This window comes from Asterias rubens, chromosome 14, assembly GCF_902459465.1.
Source record: "Asterias rubens chromosome 14, eAstRub1.3, whole genome shotgun sequence".
Lineage (NCBI taxonomy): Eukaryota > Metazoa > Echinodermata > Asteroidea > Forcipulatida > Asteriidae > Asterias > Asterias rubens.
Window position 1 is genome coordinate 13,567,519 of NC_047075.1, and position 12,599 is coordinate 13,580,117.

The 12,599-nt window shown below is 38.8% G+C and overlaps 2 protein-coding genes across 2 annotated transcripts; both read left to right on the forward strand.

Annotated features, from left to right (window-relative positions):
* The first annotated feature begins 674 nt into the window (after positions 1–674).
* Positions 675–1,191, forward strand: LOC117299191. Its single transcript, XM_033782650.1, has 2 exons — positions 675–891; positions 984–1,191. Exons 1-2 carry the CDS (start codon positions 683–685, stop codon positions 1,189–1,191), a joined length of 417 nt encoding a protein of 138 aa, XP_033638541.1. The 5' UTR covers positions 675–682.
* A 397-nt stretch (positions 1,192–1,588) lies between these two features.
* Positions 1,589–6,800, forward strand: LOC117299192. Its single transcript, XM_033782651.1, has 9 exons — positions 1,589–1,753; positions 1,868–2,185; positions 2,273–2,419; positions 2,560–2,770; positions 2,900–3,124; positions 4,102–4,213; positions 5,268–6,083; positions 6,125–6,353; positions 6,690–6,800. The coding sequence occupies exons 1-9, from the start codon at positions 1,589–1,591 to the stop codon at positions 6,792–6,794; spliced, it is 2,328 nt and encodes a 775-aa protein (XP_033638542.1). The 3' UTR covers positions 6,795–6,800.
* The last annotated feature ends 5,799 nt before the right edge of the window (positions 6,801–12,599 follow it).

A 12,599-nucleotide genomic window follows, 5' to 3' on the forward strand; every position in this document is an offset into this window, starting at 1 on the left:
GTGGGGTCATTGGTCGACTGCAAAGCCTTGCAGCCCATTCGTGTCATGCATCACCGAAGTTGAATGACCCACAAAGTAAACACCGACGATGCACTGTCGTAGAGAGTGTCGCCCCAACTAGTCCCGAGGATAGTCTCGCTGAAGCTGCTGCTATCCTCCGCAAGAGTGCCCTGTCGCATCCCCCTGGGCAGCCAATTCCCCTGGCAGTTGAGAAGGCAGCTGATCGCTGGACCTGGATCAAGTTGAACCAGAGAGGAAAGGTTGCCACGTTAGAAACAGGAGGCAGGGTAAGTATTTACATTAACAAATCCTCAGCGTTTTATAAATTGGTGTCACTGTCAAGGAATTGTTTTAATGTCAATGAAACAATGCTCTGATAGATAATGAAAACTAATATTTATTCCTTTTTACACAGCCTGCTCAAATACGCCAGGTTTCTAGCACGAAACAAGATGAAACGCAAAGTTCATGTGAAAAGGAAACTTCCCCAATGCCACCCAACAAGGCCCTAGCTATGATGCGAGATGCTCATTTGGCATGGGACCAAGTGCGGAAAATACGACGGTATGAACATATCAGAATTAACTTTGAAAACAAATGGCAATATTTAATATATCATTAAAAGTTGTTCAGTACATGTATTTCATCATGCCATATGTTATATTACCCTTTTTTCAGCTACATGCCGACTCCAACAATTTCTTCCGAAAGAGCCATGCGACGTAGCCAGAAAGAACTTCTGAAGAATTATGTTGAGGGTGAAATGGTTGCTCTGCAATTTTCGAGCTCCAAAGCAGATGCAATTGCTGGTTATATTCTTCAAGATGCACCCTTTGTGAGAATAAATGATGTTTGCACCATGACCTTCGACTACCTTGACCGACTGGATCTGTAAGTATTATTTAAATAAATAAAAACATCATTATTAATAAGATGCTGTTAGTATTGTCTATAATTACTGACTTTTTCTTAAATTTAAACAGGACAAACTCACTCACGTGGCATAACGGCGTAATCCCGGATAATGAAATATGGGTGAAGTTCGGCGGGGACAAGGGTGGATCATCGTTCAAAATGGCCTTCCAAATCATCAATGTAGTTCATCCCAACAGCTTAAAGAACACAGTCACTTGTGCATGCTTTTGTGGAGATGACAGCTACTACAACCTGATTAAAACTCTTCTCTTTTAATCGACCAAATCAGTGATCTTGCCAATCTGGAATGGAGGTAGTTATAATTATTTGATACTAATAATTATAAAAACAGGATTCATTCAACCAGAGTGACCTTTATAATTAGTATTTTTAACAAAACTTTGTTTGATTTATCTATTTCCAGAGGGCGTAAATTTCGTCTTTTTAGCTTTGGCGATTATGCGTTCCTCACAAAGCTGTATGGAGTATGCAGCTCTAATGGTATGTATACTGTGCCCATGACATGTAAACGCTATAGCACAAAGATTTAATTTTCAAACATGCAGAATGTCATACAATTCCATTCATCCATTCATTCCATTCTTTTCTTTTTATTATATTTTTCTCTTCAGCCCGATATTGCTGCATTTACTGCAGAATAAGCAAAAGAAATATGCAGCGACCACTATGCGAGCGACAAGCGTCATTTAGAAGGTCACTGGAGTCGATCAAGGAGCAGCATCAGCTCTTTGTTGAAGATGGGCAGAAGAGAAGCAGGGCCAAGGATGTGTCATTTAGCATAGTGAGCTCTCCTATGCTCCCTGTTGAGCTTGATTATGTAAGTTTATACTTGTAGTTTCAATGTAAAATCAATTTACAAAATGTGCTTAAGAATTTTTTTTGTTTAATTACTTGCAAAAAACACTTACCCTTTTTCACAAAATTGATATAGGTGATCGTCCCTACACTCCACATATCCCTTGGAGTGTTTAAAAGGTTGTATGACCTCTTCGAGCAAGCGTGCCATGAGCTAGATGTAGCCATCCTGAAAGAGAGAGCCATTGCCAGAGATATTGATGACGACTTTGAGGACGATTCAACGACCGACTTTGACAAGAAAGTTGAGAACGAGCTGTGCAGGAAGAGGACAATCAAAAGAGATCTTCAAGAAAAGCGAGATCAACTTGAAGACCTCGAAGAGGACATTCTCCTTCCCCTTCTAGACAACCATCATGGAGTCAACGTATTGAGGGCAGACATTGCTGAAATGGTTTGTAAATCTATATTTCTCTGTCATTGTGATTTAACTTGTGAGCCAATGAATAAATAATAATTATTATTATTTTTATTTTTTTAGGAAAACAACCAGGGGACGACTGAACTGGAGTTTGGTACAGGGCCAATTGCCAGTAGTTTGGACGGTGTGCTGAAAAAACATAAAGTGAACAGACAGGCTTACCATGGGAAGTCTTTCGTGGGAAACCACGTTAACAAGTGTTGTCAGGTATTACCATAACCCTCTCAGTGAAATAATTGCAAAAATCATTTTAATCAAATTTGATTAAACTTCCGTTTTTAAGCAATTTTAATGAACTTGGTACCTTTTAGCTTCAACCTTATGTACTGCTATCATGTCCTTCACAGATACCCGTTATAGATGCCCTCACGTCTCAACCTCGACTGATGACCGACCAACTCCCACTCGATGAATTGACTCTTGAAGCATCTGCCACAATAAGAAGGAATTCGGCAGAAATTGGGGTTAAATTCCATGAAGCGTTTTCTTGTTTCGCAGATGTGCACAAAGCCATAAACCACTGCAACCCTATCACGCAATCAGACATGGAGCGAACAGGTAAGAATCAACAGGCTTATAAATTTCAATAGCACTTCAATAATTAAAAATAAAACAAAAAAACACCTAAATAAAAAGATCACTTAGCATTATTTTACAAATGCACACAATTTTCATCTTTTTTATTAGACGTGTGCATTAAACACTTCTTACGTGTGTATCGTCGATGCTTCCCTGATGCCAGCATTACACCTAAGCTGCATATGCTAGAGGAGCATACCATGGAGCAGCTGCGGCGATTCAAGGTTGGTCTGGGGCTACTGAATGAGCAAGGCGGTGAGCTTTTGCACACCGAGTTCAACAGAGCTGGACGAGCAGTGCACGGCATGAAGGATGAGCTCCAGAAGCTAATGAGTATCATGCGACGACATCTGACGACCACCTTTCCAGAAGTGCATGCAGAAATGAAGAAATAGAAATATATAAAGTAGTATGCTCGAAGCAAATGATGAATTGAAATTGAATGTGCCATAAATACCACTAACAAGGCAAACACTATATGCCCCTTCGCATAAAAATGAAAACATAAGATAATTGTTTGTACATATATATAAATAAATACCAGCGTTGTTTTTAAATGATCTAAAAAATTATTCATGTTCTGCAAATAAAATCTGTTGTCTTTTTTCGGAGGCCCTTTTTTCTTAATTAAAATAAAATTTGACCGCCTTCACCAATGCAATGTGTCCTTTTCTTTATTACCTCTTATCAATTGCAATTTCTAGGCCCCTACCCTCCCTACCCTACTTTATTATTTCATAACATTATTTAAATTCAGAAAACTTTATAATAATTATAAAATAGTACAGTAGGCCTATGCAATTCATAATTTTAAAATAAATCCAAACTGTATTTAAATCGATGTTGGTTGAAGGTGAATATCAATATAATGTGGGCAAGATCATAAGAAAGATCAGAGCAGAGAGGGACAAAGACTCTGAAAATATAAACATGCCCGTATTGTGACTGTCTGGGCTCATGAAGCATGCATAAACCCATGCATTAAAAACCCACCCCATGTATTAACTACACGTACATTGCACATGTACATACACGAAAAGCTACCTACAGCGTGTACCGCATCACTGTGTACACACACAAAACGTGCGTTTTGTACGTGTTGTTATTATGTGGTTCACGAAACTAAAAATATGACCATTTTCAATCATCCGTAATCATCGGTATTTATGTTGGCCCTTTCTTACCTTTGGGATAAAATGACTCTTGAAAACGTTATCCAACCATATCAGCCATTCCATGGTATTTGCGCTTCACAATCAGTCCGCAGTGCGTGCGTTAATGAGGTCAAATCCCGAGTTTTATCTGCACAGCCAACGTGCAGAAGCGACTGCGCGATTTGCGCGATGAACTGCGAGAGTTCGACGACCCTTTTTGCACACGGCACGATGCTCACATGCTTCAGGTGGCACACAAGATGGCGTGGTAAGTACACGTAGAATATTTTTCCGAGTCAAATGATACCAAATTTGTTAAGTTTCTATGACTTTATAGCCCTTTTTTTTACCACTGAACATTTTGTATAGTGTCAGGATTGACTTGGGGTAGTTTTTGGTTTGCAGCGCCCTGACCCAGCTAAATAAAAAGAGAAAATAAAACCACTAAACATCGAAAGATTAAAGTGTAAGCTATCGTTTGGTATATTATTTGACGTGTGGCGAAGGCAATGTAGGATCGTAATGCACTTTTGCTTTTCGCGAGATTTCTTGTTTTGTGACCGATTTTACCGTGCACGTTTTCACACGCATGGCTGTTGTTGTCGGCTGCTTCGTGTTTTGAGAGTACTGATGACTGTTCTGAACTAATTAATTTAATGTATTTTTGTTTATAGCGCCCAGCTACTGTCCAACTGAGCTAGCCTATTATTATTATTATTTTTTAGGGCCTACAAGTACATGTACTATGTAGGTCTTTAATTATAAATAGTATTTAATAAAAAAAAAATGTTTTAATTGGTTTGTGGTGGATATTTGGATTCTCCATTTGTTAACTGTTAATTAGGCCTACACAAGCATGACAAGGTCAAGGAGTAAGGACAATACATTGGTTTCAATATTTATTATTAATTTATAATAATTTTTTTTAGGCCCTGAGTCAAAGCTCAATTAACTCAATTAAAATTTCATTGTGTGCAATTACACGGCATGTCATGTTTATTATGGAACCTATTTTATTTAGCCCTACTACATGAGATTAGTCCAACTTGAACATTTAGTTGCAATTTAATCATGATCCCTCCATCAGTTTGAGGGCGACTTCGGACGGCCTTGGTCTCAGCCTCGGCCTCGCTATGTAATGACAATCGAGGAGGCTGTTAGTGTTAGGGGATTGAGTAGTTGGTTCTATTTTTAAAATGTATGGATTGATTGCTGGTTGGGTTAAACTAGATTAAATTTGTTCTACCTTTTTCACTACTCCTTTTTTTTTCAAAATGTACTTTTGTTGACAATTTTTATTTTTATTTGTTTGATTATTACAGGTTAGGCCGACCTCTGAAATGGCCAGACCCACAGCTACCATCCCAACAGCCTGTGTTTGGACCACCTCGAAAGATTAGTGCTCTGATATTGGGTGACTCCCTTACTAAATACTTGGGGGAGAACTTTGACAGTTGCCTGTTGAGCCCAGACGTGCACACTCGTCGAGGGGCAACTGTGCAAATTCTTCGTCAGTATGTTATTAATAACGCCCATCAGTTGCATACTGCTGACGTTATATTTTTGCATGTCGGAACAAATAACCTTGAACAGGGCTTCCTTCACAGCAACATCCAAGCCTACAGGAGACTACTTACCACTGTAAGGGAAAACTTCCCCCTTACTGAGATAGTGGTAAGTGGTATTTTACCCCGTTCAGATGATAGCCGACTTAATCTATCTCGGGTAATGCACAATATTAAGCTGGCCAATATTTGTCACAATTTTTCACATTGCAAGTTTTTAGATTTCAGTGACATGTTCCATGAATGCCATCTTGCTAAAGATGGACTTCATCTTAACTGGGACGGAAATTACCTCTTCAGCCGGCTTATACAGAAGCAATTAGAGAAAATGTCAAAACCCATAGACCCTCGTGGTACACCCCAACCCCATTGTCCACATGAGCTGAAGAAACTGGTCCGAACACCGAGGAAGAAAATCTCAGCGAAATGCCCAAAGACCAAGCGGTGCATTGACATCCCAAAGCCTCCCACAAGTTCCAGTACAACCTCAAAGACATCGGACACCACTAAGCCTCCTCCTTCTGTCACAACCAAGCCTCCCAAAATGTCAAGAAACAGAGGAAGTCAAGACAAGTCATCAAGGACAGAGAAGGTTTTTTGCAGCTTGGGAGGAGTTTGTCTAGTACCAAACCAGTGATGTACTTCATCAAACCTTATGTGGCTATGGCCACAATACGGTATGAGGAGGTCAACAGCAATTTTCACCATTCTCGAGGTGCTTCACACCAACAAGTGCGCCTTCCGAAGGCAGAGACACCTTATGTTGCATCACGCAAGCAAGGGAAGAGGCGACGCAAAAGAAAAAAGCAAATCGTGAAAAGACGGAGGCGGCGAAAATGGAAGGTTAGTTTATAAATTTTTATAGCAATCATTAAGGTTTTCAATTGGCCATGTAAGGTCTGACAATTTAGAACCTTATTACGTTGCATTTTCAATGGATACAGTTTTTTTTCTGCACTGAGATGTTTTCCTTTCCTGGAAATTAAAAGGTTTTAACAAACAAATTTGAAGCACCTGGCCAAGAAGATTTAAGATTGTTTTGTTGCAAATATTTCATCTATTTTTCTGTTCATTTATATTTTTTGTTTTAGTCTTTCTGCACTATAGCATTAATTTGCATTGTTTGTTCGTGTGATGTTTTGTTATTTAAGTGTGTATACACGTATTCATTTTACACAGGTACCTTGGGAGGCTTCAGTCAAGTTTTCCTGGAGGAATGATGGGCAAATGGACAACAACAAAACAGGAAGCCAAGGAGGTAACAATATGTCATTGCAGGGGTGAAGCAATCTCAAGGGGGTTCAAAACGAGCTCGACCCCCTTATCAGAAAGTTGAGTGTGGTCCGTGCCAAATTTGCTCAAGATCCAGTACAAAATGGACCCATCTTAGCATCTTGAGCAACTCAAAGGTTAAACAATATTTTAGAACTTACTTGCCACATTTAAGTGAGGATGGTTGCATTTGTAATGCATGCAGGCACAAATTTACAAAAAAAAGTAACAATCCAGTCTATACGCCAGAAAAAACAAGATCTAAGCAAAGACCTCTTTGTTACCTTAACAAATATGACATGTGTTCAACAGTTTCAGTGGCAGATAGCTCTATTTCTTTGGAAACTTTTCAATCCTGTTTTCCAACCATTGACTGTTTATTTATACCAAGCTGTGTTTCTTTGTGCAGTTTACACAAATCTTTCATATACAACATTCAGTCAAATGCAAAGTGTGTGGTTTGTGGTGTCATTCTGGTTAATTGTAGAAGGTATGCATGTACAAATCTGGATATTAACAATGCATATCTGCAACTAAATATTTCAATTGACGAGGTAACAATTACTACTTTCAGTTCTCTTTGCTTTACTTGCTATTCTGTGGCTAAAAGGAAAGTAGTACCTGTTACACGTTTGGAGGATGTTGAGTTAAGTTTAGAGAGTCATAAAGAAATGTCACACACAAGAACAGCACTTTGCATGACCTGTAAGGAAATTTGTAAGCTATGCAACAGTCATGAGGCGTTTCTTCTTGCAGACATGTACGATTTATTTGTATCTTTACTAAAACTCAAATGTGGTGAGGCAAGTTGTCTTGAATCATGTAAGCGAAGTTCTAGATGGTTGTTGTCTGGAATTTTTGAGATATTTGGGGACTTGATAGAAGTGCACAAGATGTCTACACGTAAATACAGCACTTTATTACTTTACAAGGACCTTAATTTCAGAAAGGCCTTGCATTTGTCATGTGCCAAATTACGGTATCATTCTAAAAGAAGTGGGGATGAGATGTTCTCTGAAGATTTTAAACCCACATTAAATTCTGAAAGAGATATCAATAAGATGGCTCTTTATTTCCTGCCTCATATAAATAGAAAACTCAAGCACCAATCTGGAGAGATCACTAAACACTACACACAAAATCTAATGGAAACTGGCTCTTTTAACTTTGATTCCCTGTTCGACATGATTGACCCAGAAGTGTGGAATACTGTTTCTTTGTTGACTGCAAACAACGATGAGTTAAAATATTTCAGTGAATGTGGATCATTGTTTGGAAATGGCAAGCTTGTTTTTCCAAGCTACTCAAAACCACATGGAAGACAGCGACGCAACAGAAGAATAATTCTCATTATGGTTATGCAGTTCACTTACAATGAATCCAACAACTATCCATTTCATATTGTCATTGCAAATTGTGTGAAACGACTTTCACATTCATCAAAACTAATTAAATTGTTGAATCAGTCTGGCTTCTGCACTTCTGAAGACACTTTAGATAGATTCTTAGAAACCATAAAACAGCTTCGCCAACAGTCGGGTTTACTTTCTACACTAGAATCCAATACTTTACCATAGTAAGTGTTGATAATATTGATGTTCTTGCTAGCAGTGCTGCAGTCACATCACAGGGTTTAGGAAGAAGTTGGCATGGAACATCGGTCATGGCACAACAGCCAAAACCCTTGACAGAAAAACTCTCCCCCACTGGAGAACTGATTGACATTATTGGACAAAAATCTTCTCCAATAACCTCTGACTTTCAAACTGTACAAGTATATGGAGATGGGCGTTGCCTGTACAGATGCATTGCATCTTACAGCAATTCCAATATACTACTTTGTAAACGGAATGAGGTTGGTATACCTGTTGATCAAACTATGTTCCATTTAGAGCAGCAATTTGCAGATTACTTCAGATATTCTGTTTGTCAACATTTAGAACAACATCTCGAACTTTTAGAAGAACTTCCAGAGGGAATTAAACAGGTGCTTTTGGAATCTTCAAATGATCAATTGTATTCTTCATTTTCTGAAAAAGTTGCTGATGGCAGAAACTCTGGCACCTATGCTGGTCATTTGGAGATGTGTTCTCTAGCATGTGTATTACGTACAGATATATGTGTTTATCAGAAAACTGTCCACGGTCTGACACTAGTTGCAAGATATCCCACTAAGCCAATGTCCATGTATCACATCTGTTTACTGTACCGTCCCGGATCAAATGCTATTACAAGTCATTTTGATTTAATGTATCATGGTAGTTGTCGACCAAACTGCCAACTTCTACTTGATACAAATGACACAACATTCAATAAATGGCATGATGGAGTAAAAGGTTTTGGAGGTTTGATAAAACCAAATTTACTAGATTTTGTTTCGGGTAGTCCACAAGAAGCTATCCAGAGGACATGTGATGACAGGCAATTGCATCCTCAGGCTTCTGCTGATGGTGAGGAAACGAGTAGTTCATCTGAACGTTATTTTACACCATCATTGATCATGGACGCACCCAAAAAACCTTCAGTAAGAAGAAAACTTAGCCCATCAAATCTCAACGTTCCTGAAAAAGGACATTTTGCTACCCCATTTTTCAAAACTTTCATTCGTCAACAGTTGTCAGTGAGTACTTTTTTTCCATCTGGCGAAGAAAAGCTTCAGCAGAAGCAACTTCACTATGACATGTTTATGCACATTTCAGAAAGATACGTTTCTGTTGTTGATGTAACAAAACATACTGTCCCTGGACTGAAGTGTAACATGTTACTGCATTCAAAGGCCCGATGTGAAAAATCAAAGTTTTCTTACATTTATGTACTCAATGAGAAAGCTGACTGTGCTCAAACTGTAAAATCGGTCATTGGTCTTCTGTATGACCTTTTCAAAATTTCAAAATCCATTAACCACCTCGTTATTGCAGGTGATGGTGCAACAGTTAAGATATTGTTGGATGTAAAGAAAGAATATGGTGAAGTATTGGACTGGGTTATACCCTATTTAGGTGATTGGCATGTATTGAAGAACTTTCAAGAAGTTGTAATGAAAGTGTTTTGGGATGCCGGCTTAAAGGACATCGCCAAGTTAACCCACAAAAATAGTACCTTGAACAATTTGAAAACTTGCAGTAATTTCAAAAGAACACATAGGTTTCTATTACAAGTTTATGAGGCAATTTATGTTCATCAATTCAAGTGTTTTCTGGATTGTAGAGATGGAAAAGATGAAAGTTCCATATCTAATGAAGCTTTCCATAAAATTGTCACAAACGTTGTGGAGCAAGTGCATATTCAAGGTGATTTCTGTGATTATTTTGATATTGAGGAGTTTGTGTCTAAGGTACATATGCCACTTCATGGGTGTCTACCAACTTTGCTTGATGAATTCAATGAATTTTGTATCAAAATGGCTGAGAAGTATGAAACTTTCAAATTTTGGAATAGGTTTCTGAAAGAAGATTGTTTCTGCTATATTCAGTTGTGGATAGCCATGCGAACGGGTAATTGGAATTTGCGTCTAGGTGCCCTAAAAGAAATGGGTCCTTTATTCCATGCCTTTGATAGGCAGAACTACTCTAAATGATTCCAATTCACCTGAGTCAAATGCATGGCTTACCAACCTACATATTAGACCATTTCAGAAACGGGGCGTTTGTTTCTAGTATACGTGGATTTAACTTTTCATCTGTTGGGATAGATGAAGCTCATGAAATGCTGATTAACAAAGACTGTAAAATGGCACTGTCTAGAAGCTTACCAACAAACATGGAAAAAATTTCCGGAACCTTGGAGTTTCAGGCTCAACTCCTTGACAACTTTCAAAGTCAATTGTCTGATTCTATTTTTAAACCTCTTCAGAGAGATTTTGCTCCATCTGTCATAATGTCTGAATTACAAAATGTTAAGGCATATTTTTCAAAGGTTTCCAGTTGTTCTATGTTCAGTGAAGATCAAGCACATACTCTTTACCACCCTTTTGAACACACACCTGCCTCTGCAGTTCAACAGAAAGCTCTACTATCATACAGAGAGGTTGGAAACTCATCTTACGACACTTACGTGCGATTTAATATTTTGAATGAAACCAGCACTGCCAAACCTGTCATTAGAAAGCATAGGCTGAAAACATTTGCCAAAGACAAAGTAACGAAGAGAACGATAAATTACTTAGAAAAGGAAAAAAAAATTATTACTCTTTGTTACAAAAGAACAATCTCATTTTCTGAACAGCACAACCAGCCTATTCATCAGCTTTTCCAATTTATTGAAACTCCTCGAGCACTATGTACTCCTTCAGGCTTGCCGAGCAAAGGGGCTAAGTATATTATGTATAACCAAGGCATGAGAATGGGTGTGATACAAAAACAGGAAAAATTTCAGTTGATTGGAAATGTAAATATTCCATCATTTTTGTGTGCGAAGCACACAATACGAGCGCGCAGCGCGAAGTCCCTTATGGCCGGGGTCCAGGGCCCGCTTCAGGGCCCTTGGAGCTCTGGGTACTTTAGAAGCTCTGTGGTGGTCTCTGATGCATTTCTGACACCTATTTTTCCAGGTAGAAGTGAGCTACTTTTGTGTGATTTTTCCTTTTTTTTTTTTTATAATAGTTTAAGGAAAATAAGGAATGTAAAGCTCTAACAATTTTGGGTTCGCCTGCGATTTTGTTACAATTCCGGAAAAAGAAAGGGGGAAAAAATAATAGTAATAATTTTTTTTTTTTTTTGACGATCTTATCCCTTATTTCTGCCCTTGAAAATGCTTTTTTTTCTCACCAAAAACCATTTTTATAGGTTCTTGATTTGAAATTCGGTTGTGTAAAAGAAATTCTTTTGCAATTAAATGTTTGTGATTTTAACGATCCGTCGGCGACGCACATTTTAAAATATATATAGGCCTATATTTGGCGAGAGCGATGTGTTTTTGTGAAAGAGGTTGTTATTCAGCATAGGGTATAACTGGAACGAGGTTGAGATTAGACCCCAACATAGAAATAGAACCAATGAAGAAAGCACGTCGTCCGGACGTACAGTGTGTTCGCTAGTTCCCAATATATCTTTCGCTGGTTGTGAGGCAATAACAGGTACCAGTTTACCATGGCCTGCCGGCGATCTCAGATTCGTGCCGCGCCGCTCATTGGTTCGTGTGCAAACCTGCACGTACACAGTACACAGTACACAGTACACATGGTGCAAACACGTGCATTGTTTTTTCAGACGACTTTCAAAAGTCTCCACACGTGTTATCTTTGCTGCACCAGCAAGCGCATTACACGCAAACTTACTGAACCGTACCACTATAACGAAGCAAGGAATGAGGCAAGTGTATACATCTGTCGCTGCTGCTGCATGCATGCGCGATGCCAGGAAGACAACAAGCCGTAAATTGGGCCAGCTGCTGGACGGCAATTTATTGTTTAGGTGCCGGTATATCATGAACGACGTGTGGGGATCCGCGATAATAACAATTACAAAGGTAAACTTACATTGTCTGACTAGAGAAGAGGGATTAGAGAAATCCAAATGTATACCCCCAAAAACCTACCCCCCCTCCCCCCGAATTTTATAGCAAATTCACATCGAACTCGGAGACCACAATTTGAAAGGAAAAAAAACCGGAATTCCGGTTTAAACCGGAAGATTCTCATGCCTGATAACCTCTTTGGCAAGAGATATTCACAATCATTTTCACCTATCACAGAGAACCACACTTTCCCACCTGGGACCTGTCTAATTGCAGAAGGAATGAACATCATATACATTAATCCACTGCCTGGTTTTAGATGTTTTGCAGAATATGCTTCGCTCATTGTGTCAAGATGGGTAA

Coding starts and splice junctions, on each gene's coding strand:
- LOC117299191 (XM_033782650.1), top strand. CDS start 683: ATGCCGACTCCAACAATTTCTTCCGAAAGAGCCATGCGACGTAGCCAG. Junction 892..983: donor TACCTTGACCGACTGGATCT/GTAAGTATTATT, acceptor AAATTTAAACAG/GACAAACTCACTCACGTGGC.
- LOC117299192 (XM_033782651.1), top strand. CDS start 1,589: ATGCAGCGACCACTATGCGAGCGACAAGCGTCATTTAGAAGGTCACTG. Junction 2,186..2,272: donor GGGCAGACATTGCTGAAATG/GTTTGTAAATCT, acceptor TTATTTTTTTAG/GAAAACAACCAGGGGACGAC. Junction 3,125..4,101: donor TGAGCTCCAGAAGCTAATGA/GTATCATGCGAC, acceptor TTATCTGCACAG/CCAACGTGCAGAAGCGACTG.